This window comes from Macrobrachium rosenbergii, chromosome 47 (genome assembly GCF_040412425.1).
Source record: "Macrobrachium rosenbergii isolate ZJJX-2024 chromosome 47, ASM4041242v1, whole genome shotgun sequence".
Classification (NCBI taxonomy): domain Eukaryota; kingdom Metazoa; phylum Arthropoda; class Malacostraca; order Decapoda; family Palaemonidae; genus Macrobrachium; species Macrobrachium rosenbergii.
In genome coordinates, this window is record NC_089787.1 from 38266450 (window position 1) to 38289406 (window position 22957).

Below are 22957 nucleotides of genomic sequence, written 5' to 3' on the forward strand. Positions count from 1 at the left end.
TCTTTGGTCGGTACGGTCTGGCTGTGTTCAGATGTGATTTTGGAAAATCATGTGATTACTGACTGAAGTGTAGTGAGGCCCACGAGTTTGGAACATCACTGTTTGCTCCATTACATATATGGAATTCAGCAATTCTGAATAGTAATTTGTTAATTTATCTGTTTTTCTAATAGCTGATCAGCTGTTTCTGTATTTCCCATTACCTTCTGTTACTTTCGAATGAACACCATATTCTTTGGAAGCTTTAATTTCAAGTCAGTGGCCCCTGTGGGCTTCTCTATGAATAGGGTTTACCTTCTGAATAATAATTATAATAATTAACAATAATAATAGTAATAATTAATAATACTATTATTATTATTATTATTCAGAAGGTAAACCCTATTCATAGAGAAGATTTTTGGGGCCACTGACTTGAAATTAAAGCTTCCAAAGAATATGGTGTTCATTCAAAAGTAACAGAAGGTAATGGGAAATACAGAAACAGCTGATCAGCTATTAGAAAAACAGATAAATTAACAAATTACTATTCAGAATTGCTGAATTCCATGTATGTAATGGAGCAGACAGTGATGTTCCAAACTCGTGGGGTACGGAGGTGGCAGACTTAAGCAACTACACTTTTTGTAATCGTAAATCTTAAAATTTCAGAGCACATGCTCACACAATGAAACAGGGAAGCATGGTGCATTCACTTAAAAAAAAAAATTCATATAGGGAACTGCTTTTATACTTCTGAGTAACAATGATTTCATATTCTGAAGTACAAAACAGTGCAATCACACTTCCTTTAACAACAGATCTTAGAATTTCAGAGCATATGCTCGCATAATATGAACTGAAAAAAAAAAAAAAAAAAAAAAAAAAAAAAAAAAAAAAAAGTTGCCAGAGTATTCAATTTGAATAAAGTAAAACTTTTTGAAAATTAATATAAAGAGGCTTTTGCAACTGCATGTCAAAAAAAGATTTGCAGTTCTAGCAACCAATTCTTAAGAGGACCTGATAATGAATGAGGACTAATTTCATATCCAGAATGTAAATCAATCTGCTGGAAAAGAATTACTGGGATATGAGGTACAATGTCAGAAACCTTAGTTATTGGATGAGACCTGGGACACTACAAAGGGAAGACAGAAGCAAAGGGTACTGGTAAAAGAGTTTCAAGGAGGCCATGAAGAACACTAAGTACTCAAATCTAGACAGTGAAGTTAAACAAAGATCAAGGAGATAAAAAGGCCCTTATAGCCCTTATAAACATTATTTACAGAGATAGGACAGAGTACTTGGAAAAACACGCTGATGACATTGACATACCCCTGTATTCACGGAGTAGCACTGATGTTAGGGTGGCCCATACAATCATTAAAAGAATGGAATAAAACTTAGGCCAAAGGCCAAGCACTGGGATCTATGAGGTCATTCAGTGCTGAAAGGGGAGTTGAGAGTAAAACAGTTTTAAAGGTTCATGAGGAAAATCTTGCCGTTAGCTCTTCCTATAACAAAGTGTATTAGTGAGCTGCAACCCTTTCTTGTTAAACCTTTGTCCAAGGAGAGAGACATTTTTCTTTCTTTTCTCCAATTATTTAGGACTAAAAACATCATCAGAACAAAGCCCCTCACAGATTTGTGATGGTGCCTAATTTACCTGTATTAGTTGGCAGTGAAGAGGAAGCTAAAGCTATGCTATGTCCAGTTGCAGTTTAAAGATTTATCTACAAAGACTTGTTCCTTAAAGGGGAAGGGCTAAGAATTTATTCTGCGGTGTTAGGAGGTCAACACACCAGTGTTAAAGAATGCTGTTTTTTTCTGCATGCTTAATCCTTATTGTGTAGCATTGCTAGAAGTAAAACCTCAATGTATGTGCTTGAAGCACCCTTTTAATTTCATTTAAACCCTTTCACAATATCAGGTTGTCAACACACCTCTGAGGATGTGGAACTCAGTTTTTCCTTGCTTTGTTTGCAAGACATCAGATTTTATAAGAGAATTAATCATAAAGGCCATAGGCCTATTCATGGCGGGACCAATTTTCTCCTGAACCAATTACAAGTGAATCTTTCCTTCTCGCCTGTCTTTAGGTTGTTAAGAAACCCTGGTGTTGAGTTTGGTGAGCATGAAGGTACACTATACAGTAAATCTCCGTATTTGCGAATAATTAAAATCCACGAATAGTTAACATCCCCCCTTTAAAAACACTTATAACTGCCTATCTTGAAAGTTCAAATACCAAATGTATACCTGAAACTAGTATCCTACATCAATTATACCTTAAACTATTATCCTATTACTGTATTAATCTTTGAAATATTATTAATATTTCAAAGTCATCTCAAACAATCTTTGAAATGGGTATGTTTCGGTGCCAATACCAGATTGTTGGAAATCGTTGCATACTGAAAACTGCAGATTCTCGTCACTAGACAAGCGCCGAAAAACCAGATCGCCAATAACTGAGCCCGCTGATAACCAGGGACTGCTTGTACAGGACTTTTAAATCCTGAACAGAATGTTGCTTTGGAATGGAATATAAAATTTAGTCCAAAGGCCAAGCAGTGGGGCCTATGAAGTCATTCAGCATTGAAAGGAAAATTGAGAGTAAAAAGGTTTTACAGGTGCAATAGGAGGAAAACCTTGCAGTTGTACTATGAAACAATGTCTGGAGAAGGTGGTAAGTAAGATGAAGAAAAAGAATATGAATGGAGAAATGACAAATTTTTAATTTGTATTTTTTCTAACATACAAACCCTCGGTCTTTACATATAGGATAACTTTTAGCAAAGCTGGAAAGTCTGATCGTTAAACTTTTGCAAGGTGGTTATGGTAACAGTCACCTATGGTAGGGACATAAGTACTGCTACCATACCAGTATGCATTCAATCTCTTCAGTTTACCTTTTGGCCCAGGTAAAAGAATGAGTAGTGGTAAGAGGTGGGCCTTTTATGTAGAGACCTCAAGTTTGTATGTTAAGAAAAATAAAAATTAATTAAAAATTTGTCATGTGTTCCTACACAAATACCAACCCTCGGTCTTTATATATGGAGACTTACTATTGGAGGGAGGATTCCAAGTAATTCTCTGAACTGGCAGGTAGTTCGGCTCACCTGGTATTCTCTTCCTGGTCATGAAATAGCAAAGGAAGGATACCATACCTCTGATCTGCTGAACATGCGTGATGTTCAATTGCCAGACTTCTGGGCACTTCGAATCAAAGGAAAATATGAAAACCCTTGATTCAAAAGGTACGGACGAACCCACAACGTCGAAGGCTATGTAGCTAAAAATAACCAACTGGCTTGCCCACAGTCAGTCCTTCTCTCTCCTTGCTAGAGAGGTTGGAAATGCATCTATTAATCCAAACAAAACTGGCTTATAGATTGGATACTCAGTCATGCAGATCACCTGCCTTAACAGCTGGTAAACTACATGACTTATTAAGCATCCACCAAGGATCCAAGGAAAAGGAGTCCAAGGGCTTATGGGCAATAACCCCAAGGTAAAAGGATAAGAACGTGAACTGCACAATTACAACCTATCCTAGTACCAGATTAACAGGTTCTTTCTGAATGTCATACATTGATGGATGACCATGGGCCCTTGAGATGTTGCCTCAAATCTACTGGTGACCACCAGAAATGGAAGGGTACGTTCAGAAGGTTATTCCCCTAGGCAGGGAAATGGTCCATTTGCCTAAGGTCAACACTCCCAGGTAAGAGGATGTGAATGTGAATTTCACAAATACATTCTATCCCAGTACTAGACTACATGTCCTTTCTAAATATGACAGACATATAGATGAATTTGCCTTTTAGAGATCTTACCCGAAACGTATTGATGTCCAGTAGGAAGTTTCACAGTACGCTCGGTTGATCAGTTCTTTAGCTAGAGAAAGGATCCCTTTTGCCATCATTTCTTGGGCAGCTCAAAGCTAACGGACTAGTCGTTAGCTTTGGGTTGAAAGACTAGACTACAGTAAACGCCCCGTATTCATGGTCTCACTATTCACGGACTCCCGTGTTTGCGGATTCTCTGTGGAACATATCTACCCATTATTTGCGGAAAATTCGCCCATTCATGGTACTTTTCACTGAGAAATATTCACTAATTACTGTATTTTCATATTTTAATGACTAAATGCACTTTTTGTGATAAAACTATTAAAATACTCAGGTAGAAGCATTTTTTGGGGGTTATTTTGTGTTTAAACTATAAAAATAGGCAGTTCTAAGTGTTTTTTGAGGGGTTCTAAGCATTCGAAGATTTTAGCTATTCATGGAGGGGGGGGGGGTGCGCGGTTCGCATCCCGCGAATACAGGGGGTTTACTGTATGGTGGTAACACATAAGTCATACTGTTTTTGGTGACACATGACCATCGAAGGAAAATGATCAATCTAACTGATCACCTTTGAATATGCCGAATAAGCAGATCAGAACAGAGCAACAACAGGATATCAAGAGAAGAAAGAGTATGATCAATCTTCTTCCAAGGTTGAGCGAGGACCGGAAGTCAAAATCAACCGTCCTATTCCTTGACTTTATCGAAAAATTGCCACCTCGCTTTTGATTCCTTGCTGGCCATCGTACCAAAAGTACTTCTGTCTGTCCGAGTGCTACCACTGTCACAGATCGACACTAGGACCTTTGGGGACCATGCTAGTATTGTGGTGCCATTATCATCATACTGAAGAGTGTAAGCAGCAATTCCTGCCTACATCTCCCACTCCTCACAGAAGTAATGTAACAGCACGAGGACCAAAGAAAGGAGCTCCAGACACCCTTCCTTGACTGAAAATAAGTTTTTAGAACTTATTCTCCAGATCAGTTGATAGCTATATCTGTTCAGACAAGAAACTAATGTATCTATCAATACATGCCTGATATCAATCCTTTCCCCTCTGGCTAGAGAGAGGAAGGGTATGCCACTCAAAGATACATTTGTGTGCAAATCAAAATGTTACATCAGTTGGAATACTTCAGTCACGTGTATTCTATAGGTCAACATCTGATAGGTCTTATCTTCTTATCTATCTCAGTAGAGAAGAAGACAACTAGAAAAGAAAGAGATCACTGTTTCGATCAATTCCACTGTCCTTATCAGTAAGATCTCATCGATACCAAAAGTTAAAGTCGTTTAGCATAGCTAAGAACCATCGTTCAAAATTCCATGAACATGAAAGTTCTTCTTGTATACTCGTTAATAGTATTAAAACCAATCCGGTAGTAGAAACTGATAAGGGAAAGTAGGCATGCTCAATCACTTCACATTACCAAAGAAGTAGAACTCCTGTACCCGTGCATGGGCATAGAATCCAGTGACAGAACTTGTCTGACGTACATCCCTCATCCTGGAATGAGTCTGACTGACACCTGTGTTGAGCATGCTACTGCAACCCCATTCATCAGCATTGTACACAGAGAAGATGACAGGATAACCCCAGGGGATGTCCTACGATAAGATAAGTACTCTACTGTCAACCTGTGCACTGTCAACGAACTTCGCACCGTCAACAGAGGATATGTCCTGTACTGTCAATGGAATGTGCATCATCAACAGAGGAGACGTCCTATGAGATCCCCTATGATGACATAAGTTCAGTAAGCTACTCAAAAGAGGAGTTGCCCAGTTGACAAAGATGTCCTAGTACTGACAATGGAATGTGCACTGTCAACAAAGGAGACGTCCTATGAAGAGATCCCCTATGATGACATAATCTCAGTAAGCTACTCAAAAGAGGAGTTACCCTATGATGATAGGACATCTCCTCCTCCCTTTAACTTGACTAAGGAACCACCATGGTGCTGTTCCTGAGCAACGTTACGTAAGGCTTTAATTAAAGACTGACCTTGGCGCTTGTAGGCACAAGAAGAACTAGGACATTGAGTCACAATACAGTCTGGTTAGACTAGGATAGATAAGGGTAGGCTTAGATGGGAACTGTATCCAACCTAACCTAACCCAATCCCAAACTCTTGAAGAACGGGAAAAACATCTCCTTGAAGAAGTCATGAACCTGAAGAACATGCTCCGGGATATGGAAGAGAAGGCTTGATAAAGATAGGTTCAAACTAGTTGGCTAGGATAAGGACTCAACTACAGGCAGTCCCCGGTTTACGACAGGTCCGGCTTACAACGTTCCAAGGTTACGATGCTTTTCAAATATATTCTTCAGAAATTATTTCCAGGTTTACGATGCATATTCCGGGGTTATGACGCGTCATACGCCGATCCGACGGAAGAAATATGGCTCCGAAACGGCAAATACTAAAAATTTGGAGGCTTTTTTTATGAAAAACTCAATAAAAATGCAGTTAACATTGTTTTCAATACAACCAAAGCATTAAAAGTAAGGTTTTCTTGGGATTTTTGACGATTTTCAGTTTACGACGTAAAAACAGAACCCCGTCGTAAACCGGGGACTGCCTGTACTTAGGCTAGGCTAAGTAAGCCACCAAACCTAACCCCACTAAGTTCTTGAGAAACAGGAGAAATTTCCTCATCTTGTCCTCAGCCAAGAAAATCCAAATGTGTTTTTGTATCCTTTCTTGAGCTTAAAAGAGCCTCAGCAGCAGCAGGAGCGATCACAGGTGGGGATTTAATCTTCAGAATTATTATATGAATATTACTGAAACCACTTCATAGGAAGAAAGAAAATCATAATCTTCAAATCCTCCATTTCCTATGGTGAAGATAAACCCCATTACGGAGAGAGAGAGAGAGAGAGAGAGAGAGGGGGAAGGGACCTCTTCTCATATGAAGGACTCTCATCATTGCCTGCTCTTGACGAGTCACATCCTTGGAATCGTGAAGAGTTATGTCCGTGGACGTGATGGGAGTCACATCCTCACATGGACTTGATAAAGTCAAAACCACAGACAAGGGGAAATGGACATGCATTAGCCCTTGAGTTGAAGAGGCATGTCCGCAAGTGTGGGAAGTCAACTATCACAGAAGAGCGAGAAAATGATCCTCACAAAGAGTGAAGAGTTCGAATCAACTGGAGGAGAACCAAAGTCCAATTCCCCTCCACGGACCAAGCAAAACCTGAGGCCTGTCATCTTCTTTCCGAACTTGTACATGACGAGAAGGAAAAGAAGGGACCACCTAGATTCCTTCTGAGTACCCGCTAGACATACGTAAAAGAACGAGGGCGGCACAGATCTTTTACGAAAGCAGAAACGCGTGGAAAAGTCAGACCAAGTATTTGTACAGGCCAGTCAAGAATTTTTACATGACACCAGGGTCACGGTCATGTACATAAACAAGATTTCCATGGAAACACAAACGTGTGTAGACAAGTCCTGACCAGGTATGTATGTAGAAAAGTCTCAACCACGTACGTGTCCAGGCCATTCCAGACCTCGGACGCAAATAGTAGGGTCGTTGAGTGATAAGGACTCTCTAGAAAAACATCGACAGGAGTCTAGAAGAAGATCAACTCCTAGAAGACGATCAAAGGGAAAAGTTCTAAAAGGACGATGACTAACGTCACGGATGTCTGAACATCGAGTCGACAACAGGCCCAAGGTGGAAACACATCCAAGGACGCGCACAATCCCTCATGTACATCAAAGGAAAGTGCATCATTCCCTTAGCTGGATGTCCTTGAACACAGGAAGACAAACGTCAAACCAGGTCATGTTTGTGGAAATCTGGAACTATGGTGACTAGGCCATGAACATGCAAGCATCGAGGCAACAAAGCCTATGCTGGAAACACATCCCCAAACATCCAGAATCTCTCACGTCCAATGAAGGAAAGTGCATCAACTCTCTGACTGGAAAGTATGCTAGTGTCAGCTCGGTGTTCCGAAGAAAACCGATCTTCTGCTGAGACTATCCCCCAGCCAAAGCTGAACATTGGAGACAAGCATGCTCCGAGTCTCAGATTTCCAAAAGAAACCAAAGAACTTGAAAGGAGCTACCAAGTCATGTACAGTACAATTGTCGGTTGCTCCCTCTACCCAAGTGTCCATAGAAACATGGGTGGATGAGATACAAGTTCAGAGAATATTCCTGGAACTAGTATTGGTAACACAGGCTACCTCTTCAACTTGCCATATCCAAGGAAAACCATGCACCTGGTGCTCTGAGTTGAAGGGTCTCAGAGAGACACCCACGTTCGTAGACGAGGGAGAGCACCGAAAGAAGGCGAAGACGACGATGACGAAAGGATTCTCTTCCACCGCAACCAGAGGGCCTCACCACAGTACACGTATCTGTGAAGAAAAAGCAAAGTTCCCAAAAACCCCCAAATGTCTGAGATAGTGGAAGACAGGTCGTACTTCTCTTGAAAGACCGAGCCGTTCAATCTAAACTATGTTGGAGGAATCGACTGATGATGTGATAAGAACTAGCCATGACGTCACAATCCCATCCGTGATGTCACAGAGGCAGACAACTCTTACAAAAGCAGAAATTATTAATAAGAGCGGGTGTAACCATACTCTAATAAAACTGTGATGGTAAAATAAGTTTATTTCATACATATGATAAAAGGGTAACTAAAGTGAAAGGTCTCGGATGACGAAACATCGAAAGGGAGACGAGAAGCCACAGAAGCAGATGAGGGCTACATCAGAGAAGCAGTCCATTTAAGATTGGTACCCCAGAATGACGATGTAAACTGTGCATCTGAACCTGGAAAAGAAGAACAAAATGCCGTTGCTCCCACCGACCCAGGAGGGGAACAATCCCTAAAAGTCACCATATAGATGGCGCTCCAAAGCTCTGAAAGGAACAAGCTGCCGTCAAATCTGGCTCGCTCCCAAACTTCCACCACAGAACTAACGAGTTGGATGAGGTACACCAATACATAACTTGGCAACACTGGGACAGCGAAGAGAATTTAGAGGGCTCCCAGGATCTGAGCACAATACGCTACCATCCAACTTCAAGGCGAGCAGCAGGGCTGACAACTGTCGCGCAAGAAGACAGGGAAGTCCAGAGGCAAAACAAGTTCTGAACTGTGGTGCCTGAAAAGGAACAAATAATATGACTTCCCCCTCAAAAAGGGAAGAAACCTCCCACCCTGAGAGAAAGGAAAAGAAATTTATCTGTATCTAAGGGAAGGGAGTAAGCTGTACGACTCAAACCAGCCCCCTCAAGACGGGAAGGAGACAAGACGGTAAATTTTGACTGGTCCTGAGCATGTAGTCAGGGCCAACACAATCGTTGAACTTGTGCCATTAAAATTTGTGTTGAGGGAGTGGAGGAAAACTTGCAGTAAGTAAGACGAATCCTCGCACAAAACACTCTGCTGCAACACGAACCTGTAATGTCTCGATCGTCTCAATCTACACAACATCTGAAAAACTAAAACACTGCCACATTCCCAGAAATTGTGTAGTTTGAATCAAAACACTGTGTTTGAGAAACAACAACGATACAGAGGGAGAAAAACTCCACACCTAAGCATACTATGCAGTATGAGTAAGTAAATGAAACAACCACCATATAAAGGGAGAAAAACTCAACACCTAAGGCTACCATGCAGTATGATTAAGTAAATATATCACTGAAGATATAGAAATAAAAAATATTGAAATGTCTTAATATATCAACATACACAAAATATATCCAAATAAATATTTCAAATTACAAACGTAAAACATACAAGAAGAAAAAAGGCCGAACGGCAGGACAGAGAAGACAAGCACGTCTTGTCGAGTGTGCAGCCAAAAAAAGACTGAATGCATACCGGTTGGGTGGGTGGTACTTCAGCCCCTACCATAGGTAAACTGTTACCATAACCACCTTGCAAAAGTTTAACAGCCAGACTTTCCAGCTTCGCTGAGTTATCCCATGTGTTTGTATTCATGTAGAAATAAAAGTTACTTTGTGTAGCTGAGATACCAAAACAACTAGATCTGAGTATCTATGGAGGTACGGGTGCTGGAAATCTATTAGAACAAACATCAAGATCAATAAACTGACCACGGTTATTGATAAGGTCTAATAGCGGAGGGCCTACTAGACTAATGGACTGGTTTCCTGGCTACTCTAAAAAAGCCTCTTGCTCACATGAGACAGATAACAGTTTCTACACAGTCAGATGAAGCATGTCGAAGTTTTAATGGAATCTTCTCAAATGCAACTGTTTGAGATCTTTCCTGATTGGCTGAAGGTTAAGAACTTCTACTGTTATGAGAGACAGCTCGGGAAACCATTTCCTTTTGGGTCACCAAGAGCTAAGAACAGCATGAGTTTAAAGATGCTCACAACTTGAGATATTTGCTCAAGAGTGAAAATGAAGGCAAAGCACAAGAGTCCAGATTCGACCACTCTGGAAGAAAAGGACTGACTATCCATGCCAGAGATCTTGGCATGGTGCACATTACACTGGGAGTTGTGAACTGATGAATGTTCAGGGATTGCCAACAGTTCCACAGCTTCTGACATATAGCAATCCTTCAATTATCCGGATTAATAGGCCCATCTGATAATGGAGCATTAATAGGCCCATCTGATAATGGAGCAATCAGAATAAGGACAAGTAAAAAATTCTAAGAATGACTCCGTACCCTTCCTCACCTAACCTTGCCAATACCACATAACTTTCAACACTCAATCTGCTTATACACAACTACTATCACACTTTCAAACTGAAAACATTATGCAAAAGGCAATTATCTACCCTTTTTCTCACATTTATAGCATAATATACGGCATAAACACTTTGAAAAAATGTAAACCCTTCTTTTTCTTTCTCTCTCGTAAATGACACAATTCAGTATATACGTAACTTATGTGTTTACCTAAAGCCTACCATGGTTTTACAACCATAAATGTATTTTTATACAGCAACTTTCTTATCAGTTGTTCCCATACTGTATAAACATTCACAGGATACAAACAAACTTTATGTGAGAACTACTGACCCAAGCTAGGTGTTACACTCACAGTCTCAATTTGCTTAAGTCAAATAGTCTATTAGAGGAGTCTTTAAGATAAAGTTAATGGTAATGAAAATATTTTACTTACTGAATCCACTTACACTGTATTATTGTCATTTTATATCATCATCGTAATATGTATAAGAAAACAAATTGTTGGGCATTTGCAATGACTAATCTTACATTCTCAGTGTTGGCTGATTGAGCCTACTACGAAAAGAATTTGAATAATTTTTCAGTTGCTTAAAGAGACATATGTATTACAGGAATAAATATTTTCATTTTTGCACAAAAATGTAAAATGGGTATACAAAGGTAAACTAAAATACCTAATGTTAAAGTAAAATCCCTCAAAATAACAGAACAGCCATTTCCTGATTTGTTTGTTCATGTCATACTTGATGTTGTTTATATCAGTTCTTTGGTAAGCGGATGTTAATTAAAAGAGATGATTATGAATTGTTACATAAGCCATATGTTTGCTAATCTTGTTTGAAAGCCTAACCTAGTACAATATACCAAAAATGAAATCCATTCAGTTTGTAATACACAGACTGTTTGTGTATTACATTACAACACATTATGTTTAGATCTTTAGTACATATGGAATTTCTCAATGATGACCAAGTTGAAGAAGCACAAACTTATTGACACTTTTCAGAATGCCCAGCACCAAGGCCAGATGCAGAAGACAACCATTCGCCCTAAAGATCGCCTGAAATGAGTCGGCAAGAACCAACCAGCTGTCCAAGTTTAAGACATCACACTCCTAGCATATGACACCCTCCTTCTAATGGGACCAAAACATGGAAGAACATGTGTGGCGCTGTGCTCAGACCCCACACACCTTTAAATTGGAAGACCTTCCCTCTGAAACAAAACGTAGGTGCTTTCTCGACTGAGGATGGATCAGGAAAGGAAGATAGCACCCTGCATATCAACAAAGAACATCCATTCATCCTTCTAAAAGGCTGCTAAGGCAGAACTGAATGATTCCATCACAAAGGAGTAAAATGAACGAACTTGAGACTGGAAACACCCAATATTGGCCTCCAGGCTGCCCAAGGCCTTGGAACAAGAAAAAGTCAATGACTAGTCTAAAATTACCTCAATCACCTCCTTGCATATCATATGTCTGATTTCCTCTAAAAGTCAGAACTGCTCTTTGTGAAGAGGGAGGGCACGGGAAGATATCAAGAATGCCAATAGGGGTGGAAGAATAACAAAAATATCCTTCCCTGAGAATAGAATAGAATACAGAATTTAGGCCAAAGGCCAAACGCTGGGACCTATGAGTCTGAAATGGAAATTGACCGTAAAAAGGTTTGAAAGGTGTAACAGGAGGAAAGCCTCGCAGTTGCACTATGAATAAATTGTTAGGAGAGGGTGGAAAGTAAGATGGAAGAAAGAGAATATGAACAGAGGCACAGTAAAAGGAGTGAAAGAGGTTGCAACTAGGTGCCGAAGGGACGCTGCAAAGAACCTTAGTAATGCCCACAGTGCATTGTATGAGATGCACTGACAGCACTAGCCCCTTACCTCCCCTGAGAACCATCACTACCCATAGAATTCTACTTGAATCTTTGCCAGACACTCCAGAAATTAAGAAACAGCCTCCTGCTTGACCTGAGAATTCAAAATAAGGTATGGTTGCCTTTGTGATTCTTTCACTTAGGAATGTGAGCCTTGATCACCTCAATAGAGCTTACTAAAACAGAAAAATTCATGGGTGGTTTGGGTTAACATTTCGTGTGGAACTTTCACATGAAAAAGTTACAGGCACAGGATGTGGAGGGAAGAATTCTCTGTTCTCCTGATTTTAGAAATCTTTGGTGATGATCTTAAATACTCAGAGGTTAAGGAAACGATGAGACATGCCAAAAACAGCTACTGACCGGTTAGCTGGGCTTATATGATGAATATAAACACAACTGTTCCTCTTACTTTAAAACTTTGTTATAAAAACATAAGACATTCCTCCCTAAGCTTTGAATGTAGGTCTATCAAAGTATGGTTAAATCTCCAAATTCTCATCAAGAATTGCTACCCCTTCAGGACTAACATTCATATAATTATTATTATAATTTTTTTTATCTGGCGCAGTACACAAGCTGTCAAGCTAAGGACCATATACTGACTTGTACTTCCATTTCACTATTATGCCAAAGTACCTTATCAGTTAGAGAGTTCTGCCCTTCCAGAGGGCAAGCTACTTGAAAAACTTACATCTTGAATGGAGGAAGACTGAAAATCTGACATCATATCTTTGTCATAACATGCAGCTCTAAACAGTTTCATAAGACTTAAAAAAAAGCTGTGCTATTCCAAGAGCCAGCTTTAAGAGATGCACTTCTGAAAATGCCTCAAAGTGCACCTAACAGAATCAGATAGCTCTTGTATTAATAGGAACTGCTATAGAAGCATACAAAAGAGTGCTAATCGATGGATACAGCTTCAGCAAAAGGGAGGAAAAAGCAGAGCACCATGAACTATGAATCACTTAAAAAAAACCACAGGAGAATCATCCGAATGAGGTGAAAGAAACAAATGAGGCTGAGGAAAACGGTTAATCAGCAGATGAGATGGGAAGTCAATAAATGCCTGAGAGGGTTCTCGAATGATGCCACTGCAGAAGGCGAATCCCCTGCCTCATGTTTCACAACAAATCCAAGACATGAAAGCTTCGACTTGGGAGCACACCCAGCTGAGAGGACAGCACAAGCAATCTGCATAACACTTGAAATGGAGGAAGAGGAGGAGTTGCTAATACAAATAGGTATGATTCTCAAAAGGTGAGGAATATGATGAGATAGAGGGGGGGAAGGTTAACAAACAAAACGACAGGAATAAATGATGATACAGGGCAAGTACATGACAACAACTGAAGCACTGACGCTTGTTTCAGAACTTACTAAATTAACTGGAATACATGTCTATAATCCTTAAATAACCAGTTCACATACAACACTCATGCTAGATGAGGATAACACATGAGCTGGCTGACAGAAGCATTCAACTCTACCGAATAAATCCTTTGTAGAACGAGTCAAATAATTCGATGGTAGACAGCTGAGAGAGAGATGGTGAAGGGCACAGACCTCCATCATGAGATATGCCTTAGTTCCCATAATATACTATGTCAATGCCTACCTGATGACAGAAGTAAACCAATATCTTCTTCAATTTTGCCTACCCTTTTCTCCTGAACCACATGGGGAGCATAAGAAGGTAGAGCAGAGGGAGTGAGAGGGAAACAACACCATTAGAAGAAGGGAAAAAATTGAGTAGGCTTATGGGCAGACCTAACAAATTGTTTATGTAATTTATTGGCCTCTCACATCTTATGATACCTCTCAAAGCTATCTATCCCCACTAGACCAGTCCTTGTTCCCATACCACCCGACTAGACCAGTCCTTATTCTCATAACGACAATAAAAGACTTAAATTACTCATTACCTCTAAAGAGACACACCCATGAGACCATCATGCCCAACTGAATACATTCGGTTTACACAAATTTCATTCTTCCAGAACCTAATGTTTCCATCTCTGCTTGCTGTAGATAACAATGCAAAACAGAAAAGAAGCACAATACTATACAGGAGAAACATAGCCAGAAATAGTCAAATTATTAGAAATGATTCACGCCATGGCATAGGGAATTCTGACGAGAACATACACATTCCACCGCCACTTGGTGGGAAACAAGCGATTGCAGGCAGTCCATTCAAGTCAGCCAAGCATTATTTTGTTTATTTTTGAATGGCAATTGCACACAACAGTGTGAAGATGTAAACTAACTTTAACAGTAGGTAAGACTCATCCCAATGAATTACTGTTAAAGAATCCAGCTCCTTCTATGAACTTAAAATACCACTATAATTGAGGTTTACTTCCTCTCTGGGCTATCTGGAGAGGAGGTAACTGCTGTCACCATCCCAACATTCAGCAAGGAAATTTCTTTTTTTGTGTTGGCAAGACTGGGACACTTTTCCAGTAAGTCATACAGTCAATGGGACCAAACAGTAATCACAGGATGGCTGCAGCTGCCTGTCCATCAGAAATCCATGGGTCAAACACATGTCCAATCCTCACACAATGGGAGAGCTGGCTTGGTAATTTCCAACATTTTCTGGTTACTGCAAACCAGACTTTTCCATAAGCTTTGCCAGGCCTCTTTTACATTCATTTGAATTGCTGCAAAGAAGTATCTTTCTATAGATTTTCATGTAATACTCTTTGCCATACAGTCTGTCCTTGCACTGCCTTTTATACCTGTGCAGGCTGGTACCCTGCAACAATTAATTTCTAAACCCCGACGATTAACAAAAAAATATCCACTCTAAACCTTTAAGACAACTGGGTACTGCTTTAAACCTTCCCAGAGATTGCAGTACACTCAGGGAGTCAGTAAACTTGTACGGTAGTTTTTCTTGCCATGAGTTACAATTTCTTTTAAACTATTAAAATTACATATAATTCGAGAAAAATGTATGATACACTACAAAGACAGGCTGCACACAATATCTGGCTAAACAGCTACACACCCAAAGCCAATATCAGATTTAAAGCCAACAGTGTATGCTGGAAAAGCATAAAAAATTGTTCTAAAAAAAGGAAACTTGCATTACTTCATCTGATATCTCCTGCTATCCTGCATTTGAAATTTACAACATATAATTTCTGTTAGTTGCCATGGAGGGCTTAGCTGAACAGTAACATAATACTGTTAGTTAGGTTTAATAAGTTGAGACTTGGAATGTACAGATGACAGTTTTAATCAGCCAAACAACCACAGATTTAAAACTACAGAGCCAGGACTAAAAATAAATTATGAAAAACAGCAGGAATGAGGGCAGAATATGTACCAAGGGGGTGAAATAAGATCAGATCGAGCAAGGATTAATAAGGTTGAATCTTTCAAATATTTATAATCATGACATCCAGTTCAGGCTCTCTTGAGCTGGCATTTAGTAAAAGGTTAACAGGCATTCAGTGGAAGGTTAAAAACATGGCAAATAAAGCAATGGGCAGGCTGAATGAAACTGCAAACAAAAATAAGATTATATGTGTCACGTGTGATTTTCATTGCTATACAAATATGAATCATGCTATACAGATATTTGAAGGATTTTGTTGATTTCAAAATAAGCTTAAAGCAGAATATTAGAAGTCAGATTGCAGGATAGTGAAAAATGATACTTTAACCCTTAATGGACGGCAATCCTCATATAAGTATCTATAACAGGTTTTGGGTGATGGAAGGGAATCCTCATAAGAGTATTAATACTACACGTTTTGGATGAACTTAGTGGGAAAAATATTCATGGCACTTCAATGGGCCATAAATAACTTATGGCAACTATTTAGCTCACCACGGGAGAGACATCGATCAGTATGCCTTGAGATTTCAGAGGGGAATGTACTGCCTCTCTGCTGCTCGAGGAAGTCCTTTTATTTATTCGCTCATAAATATACCCAGGGATTGCTGTTGGTTTTAGTTCTTATCTTTTGTGATAGTATTTCAGCTATGATTGTAATTTTGTAAAGAAAAGTGCAAAGAAATACTAGAAAAAACATGTATACCTCACAAAAAGTTACTGCATCTCCTCATCTCAGTAAATTTCATAAATATTTTACAACAAATATACACAGAATTTGTTACTGATTTTAGTTCTTGTCTGTTATGATATTGTGTGAGCTGTAATTATAATTTTACAAAATTAAATAAAATTAATTATTAGAAACAACATGCATAACTTGGTAAAATTAACATTTTTACGAGTGTCTTGTAAAAGAGGCCCCACACAGGGTTATAAATAGTCACTTTCAACTTTCTGTGGAAGGTAGGGAAAAATTTTTAAAATTTTTTTCTTACACCATTGTGCATTTGCAAATCTTCCGCTTTCCATTGATGTATTTTTTTCTTAAATTGGCCAACTTTAAAGTTTGTCCAGTCTGGGGGTATGCTTTATGTATATTTAGCCCATCCCTTAAGGGTTAAGAAGAATTATGTGAGTCCTATTTGTTGATGACATAACGATAAAAAGGAAGATGGAGATGACTTGACAAGTCTTTCACAATTCCTGGGAGAATAGTATACATGGAAAGTGTCAGTTGGGTTCCTGCGGGCACCTAAACAAGCTAAAAGACCCAGACCTACTTGGATGAGAACTATGGGATTGGAGGATGGAGATGAGTGGAGATTTGTGAAGACAAAGCACAGGTAAGATATGAGTGGCAGAATTCAGAGGCCCTTTTCATCATGTGGCATTGGAGACGATGATATATCTAAGGGTTGATTTACAGTATTATTATAATTATTATATCATCATCATTATTATTATTTTTGCTATTATTGCATACATAAATCATGAAATCACATATAATTTTTAACTACTTTGGTGTGGAATTAAGATATTATGATAGCTGGGCCTACATAATATCAATCATATGTCATTTTATAAACTTCAGGAATGTACTTGGAGACTCGGTAGTGAACATGTAGGTGACAGGCCCAAAAACAAAATTGTCTATAAAGTATCAAAGGAGAGTTTTGGCTATACTACACAAGGATATGTTTCAGATATTAAATTGTCCAAAAATATGGTCAACTAAATATCTGGGTTTTCAATGCAGCCCTAAGTTACTGGATAGTTCATTCAAATTCATGAATACTTTTAGAAGAAAAAACCTGACAAAAATATTCCACTTCACGCTACTAACCTTGGAGGAGGAGACCGACGACCGTAACGAAGATAATCTGGGTGAGGAGGCGGCAATGGTGGGAGACGGCGATCATATATATCGTCAAGCATTGGAGGTGGTGGGGGTGGATGCTCCCCGTATCTTCTTTCATACACTTCAAAGTATCTATCATATCTGTCATATGAATCAAATTCCTCCTGTAAATAATACAAGCAAAACAATTAACTAAAAAAACAGCACAAATTCGTAAATAATAAAATCTAAAATTTCTTCATAAATTTAGGCTCTCTAAAATGGATAACAAAAGCTAATCCCTTTGCATCATACACTACAAATATCAATCCATATATTCACACTCAAGCCTAAACCACTTCAAGCATAAATTTAAAATGACCACTATATTCAAAGGTAACTTTCACATAACTTTCATTCCGGTCAACTTGAAGAGTATAAATTCCTTTTAATAAAGAACACTCAAAAGTCAATAGAAAAATAGGCCTTGTGACTAAAAGAAGAACTTAAAAACAAAAGTTGCATACATGCAGGAAGAGTGAGTTTCATTGTTGCTAAAAAATTTCCAAGACATTCATATACATTACTGCCCTCTGAGTGAAAAAAAACCTTGTGCATACTATCATCAACTGTAATTATTTTCATCTACAGCTTAACCAGAACAGATTTGGTATTCTGCAACTCAGAATGAGAGCTTGCTGCTTTATAATTTAAAATGTACTCATCGCGAATTGAAAGGAAATTCTTATACTGCTTCCCTCAAGATACAAGAATAGATAGCTAATGAGCACAGACACACACAACAAGTTTCTAGTTATCAAGTCAATCCACTGTTTATCATACACATAGCTATTTCTTTGCTGGAGATATCCCATTCCTCTTACACTAACAGATTCATTACTTAATTCAACTTTTAACACTGCAAAATAGGAAATTTTAAGACATTTTTACTGCCTTATCTATCTTTAATGCCCCGTAATAAAATATATGTAAAAGCACCAAAATCTGTAATAGCCTGACAAACGAACACTCACCCTAAATCGTAGTAAACGTTCTCTTGCATAACTTGGTGGAGGTGGGGGTGGATATGGGTCATACCGGCTACTGAAACTTCTACCACTACCTCTCTCCCGCTCAGGATATCTAGAGCCCATGCGTCCATCTCTTGGGCATTCTTTAGACCAGTGTCCACCAGAGCCACAGCGGTAGCACATGTCAGGATTCCCCATGCCAGCTTGTTGCCTAACTCGTGACGTTGACTCTTGAACTCTCAAGCGTAGACCATGTAATTCATACCCATCTAATTCACGGATGGCTCTTTGAGCTCTAGCTTCATCACCCATGTGCTGAAAAACAATGAAAATTTTAAGCATTTCAACAACCAAAACCTAACACTAATAGAGTGTTTAAAATAGCTTTTTAAGCATTATTTCCTAACATTATTCGAGTCAATGAGAGGAGTGTAAGCTACTCCACTGCTCAAATATCACATGAATATGCACTATCTTGGTCTGACTAAATTACTGTGTATGTAATAAATTCCAATGAACATTTCCTATTCTGTAGGCTTATTTCCAGGGAAGATGGGTAATTCTCATTCAACAGAAAACTAATTTATTGGAAGAGTAAATGATGCCTCTAAGTCTTAAGGACAGGAGCTATTAGGTGGTCTGCTAGAGCTGACATGTTTTGTGGTTGAGACAATTATCCACAGCTTGAATAGTACAGGTGGTTATTGGCGGGGGATCTATTCCTGATGGCGAGACGATAACTGAAAATCGCCGATAACCAAAAATCGACAATGCCAGTGCTTATCGGTGCCGATAACAGGGGATTGTCACCGAAAATCCAGTTATTGTCGTCGCTTGACAAGTGCTGTAAAACCAGATTGCCGATAACCAGAGACTGCCTGTAGTGGAATACTTTTTCTGGTAGAAGTTGATTACAATATATAAAGTTGCCGAGAAAGCCTACTAGAAACTTGTTCTCACCACCCCAACAAAACATTACGTTCTGATGAACAACTGATGTCAGCAAATCTGTATATTACCTAAAATAATTTCAAGCAATAAAAATCTTTTTTGAAAACAAAGAGTTTTTCACATGAACCTACTACCCATGACAGCCCAACTTTAAGGGCCTTTAATAGCCCAGACAATTCCCTGTCAATAAAAGCAGTAGGTGCAAACAGGTAGGCAAGCGAAGCACTCTCCAGGTCCTGCGTATCTCTGAGCTAACTGAATAACTCCATGTATTTTAGCAGAAAGAAATTAAAGGTTGGGAGGTTAGAACTCTATTATAACTTATTTATATGAAAAAATTATTTTTTCTATAAAAACTGCAATAGTTTCACAATAAACCCATTACTTGTACTAACAGCCCAAATTGCAACTTAGGGGGAGGATTACCTTACAAAAAACCCAGACTTGGCAACTTGTGAACTAGAGAACAATTTTACAGTGTAGGCGATCAAGTGGCAACACAGACCCTAGCTCTAGAAGTGGAAAGTAGTTGTCTACATACGACAGAACAACCTAGTATGTAAGAGTAACACCGAGTAGAAAATTCAATCCTGGCTAAGTGGAGAAAGGTTATTTTTATATGACAGAAACCCTATTAAGTAAGAGTAACACTAAGAGGTTGATAATTTGCGAACATTTTGCTTTACTGTATATGTAAGTGTGTCACATTTTGCCATTGGGTAATCAATGTCATGATTAACTTGAGAGAACAGCACTTACTCATTATGAATGGCAAGGGGTAAACAACCTGGGAAATTTTAGATCTCTGCACATGTCAAAATTAGAAGATAAGTTCTAAATAAAAAATGAGGATGGCACTGAGGATACTCCCATCCTGGAAGCTCCCTGGGATCTTTTAGTAGTGGAAGAAGGTTACAGAACCACTCTGTTGAGGCATAAGCAGTATTACTAATATAAAAGTCAAATCCATGGGGAAAGGTTGGTGAATTATTCCAGCTCAGGCCTACGTAATACCAATGATGTTCATTTTCCAATCATTTCACCTCCAGACCTTTGCTAAAGCTGGGCTAATTAACCATAAAGCAACAGAGCATACTCTTACAAGCCATTCCCATAAGGCATGAGTGCATCTACCTTCCCATATGATGAACAGAATAAACTGAGCAATGTGTTGGGAGTTTACATTTGAGGCCTGTCACAAACAAATCTACCACTAACTCCCCAGAAAAGCTATACGACCTTTGTATACTTCTGGATGGACCGACTATTCCAAGGGAGGAACCTAGGCCTTTTTGTTGAGGCTGTCCATGACCATGTTGCCTTGCCTTTGAGCAAACCTTGGAATTCTCTGTTTTTTGTGGCCTTTGACCAGGAGAGGATATCAACCACCAGGAAATATATGAGTTTTCCAATCCACTGCCTCACTGATTTCTGAGATTAGCTTTTATGCTCATTTTCTCGTCATCAACCTAACTATATTGCCTCTAATGAGAACAGTATAAAGGCTTACAGAATAGAAAATACTGCCTTCAGTTCCGAATGTTTTATGTATGTTTTTTTTTTTTTTCTTTTTAGTCTGCAATAACAGCACAAAGTCTAGGGCAAAAGCTCCCATCCTTGCACTAACACCACCATGCAAAAGAAAAAATAGTAGTGTGGCAACTGCTCATACATTCTGTTGATCCTTTCACCACTGAATATCCTTTGAAAGTTAGCTGAAATGAAGATTGGATGGCTGTTTGGTTGAGTTGCCGTAGACCAAAACCATTTTAGCTTAACATTATACGGAACAAAACCCTAAACAGTTGTAAGGGACCAATCCATTAATGACCTCAAATATAAAATGTCATTCCAAGATATATCCTCCTTCCCCAATACAACATTCACAAGCATGTAGAGAACCAAAGTCTAAAGTGAAGAAAACAGTCTCTTAACATTAGATACATCTCCAATAATCATAAGATGTCTATGATGCTGAAGACACAGGAGGAAGAGACTGCCAACCCTTGTCATGAGCCTCTCTAACTTTATGCAGGTGTTATTCCTGGCTGGAACATCCCATTAACCTAAAAAAGCAGTGATTTCCCGTCCAACACCAACTGTTGACAATGAGATGTGGCCTACCATGCACAGAACTCCTTGAGTCAGTTATGGCGTCTGCTGTAATGTTCACATAAAAATGTAGATGATCTGACAATGTAATCCTCAATAATATTTTTCTAAAACAAGACTGTTTTATTTTTCATACTTTGTTTTCTTAAAGACTGGTAATTTGCCAACACTTCAATGAGGGAGCTCCTTGCTTCCTCAGTTTGCATAACACTTTTAGCAGCTCCTTCAAAATACAATTTTAACTCATCAGGTTTGCTGAATATTCCAAACTACAACTCTACACAAATGTGAATAGTGTTTACAAAGACCTACAACAGCATGCACAACCCTGCAGTCTTTACATTTACTGGCTAAACTATACCTTCCAATTGCCGAAAATGACAGCGAGCAAACAAACTTCATAAAAGTGAGACCCAGTCTATTCCCCCTTTACTTCTCAGATGCTGGAAACCAACTGAGGAGTACTCATGGGAAGAGTTAAGCCTCTACTGCCCATGCCACTCACCCATGATAACAATTTAGTATCTTTTATAAGGTGAATTGGCCAAGGTGGTATAAATTTTCAGTCAAACAAGCAGCATTTTTTCAGAATAACCAGAGAATGGGACTATTCAAGAAATGAAGTCCTGATGATGCTAATTAAGTACAGTTTGTCTAGGGTAACAGGGCAATCTAGTGCACTGTGGTGCTTACATTGTACACATTATTTATGGTTAATCTGGTTGTTGTTTTTTTATTATTATTGGTCACAGCATTCGTTATTGAAACACTCTTAATGGTTTACTTGTGCCAGACTGATAGTTACCTGTTCATGAACACTAGTTTGCCAAAAAGTTCCCTTAAATAATCATTGAAAAGCCAATAAAAATGGTAAAAATTAGCAACTGTACTTAATTAGCCTCATCCTCATCAACCACCCACGAGCCAATTAGGCTGGCTGCTGCTGCCTACTCTCATACACCATCACACTCATTATTTCAGGTAAATTTCTCATTTAAACTTAAGTTTTATGTTTAATGAATTTATCTATTTCAGGTAAAATGACATTTTTATAATAAAGTTTTATAAATACTTACCAAGTAATTACATAGTTATTAGTTTCTATTAACCAGCAGCTGGAATTTTGAAATTTGCAGTAGCGCTACTTTTGTTTTGGCTAGGCATGTGACCGCGCCCACTTTCAGGGTAAGAGAGGAACCAGCTTAGCAAATGAGCTCAATATTTTTATGCCTTCCAACCATGCCAGGAGAGG

The 22957-nt window shown here is 38.9% G+C and overlaps 1 protein-coding gene across 6 annotated transcripts in view; it reads right to left on the minus strand.

The window, feature by feature from the left end:
• The window catches only part of lark (RNA-binding protein lark), an 87235-nt gene that overhangs the window by 17055 nt on the left and 47223 nt on the right, over positions 1-22957 (minus strand). For all 6 annotated transcript variants that reach the window (XM_067090694.1, XM_067090690.1, XM_067090693.1 and 3 more), the window contains 2 exons: positions 18646-18957; positions 17618-17796 (listed from right to left, as the gene is read on the minus strand). In XM_067090694.1, the coding sequence (XP_066946795.1) occupies positions 17618-17796; positions 18646-18957 (491 nt within the window). The remainder of the gene's footprint in view (positions 1-17617; positions 17797-18645; positions 18958-22957) is intronic.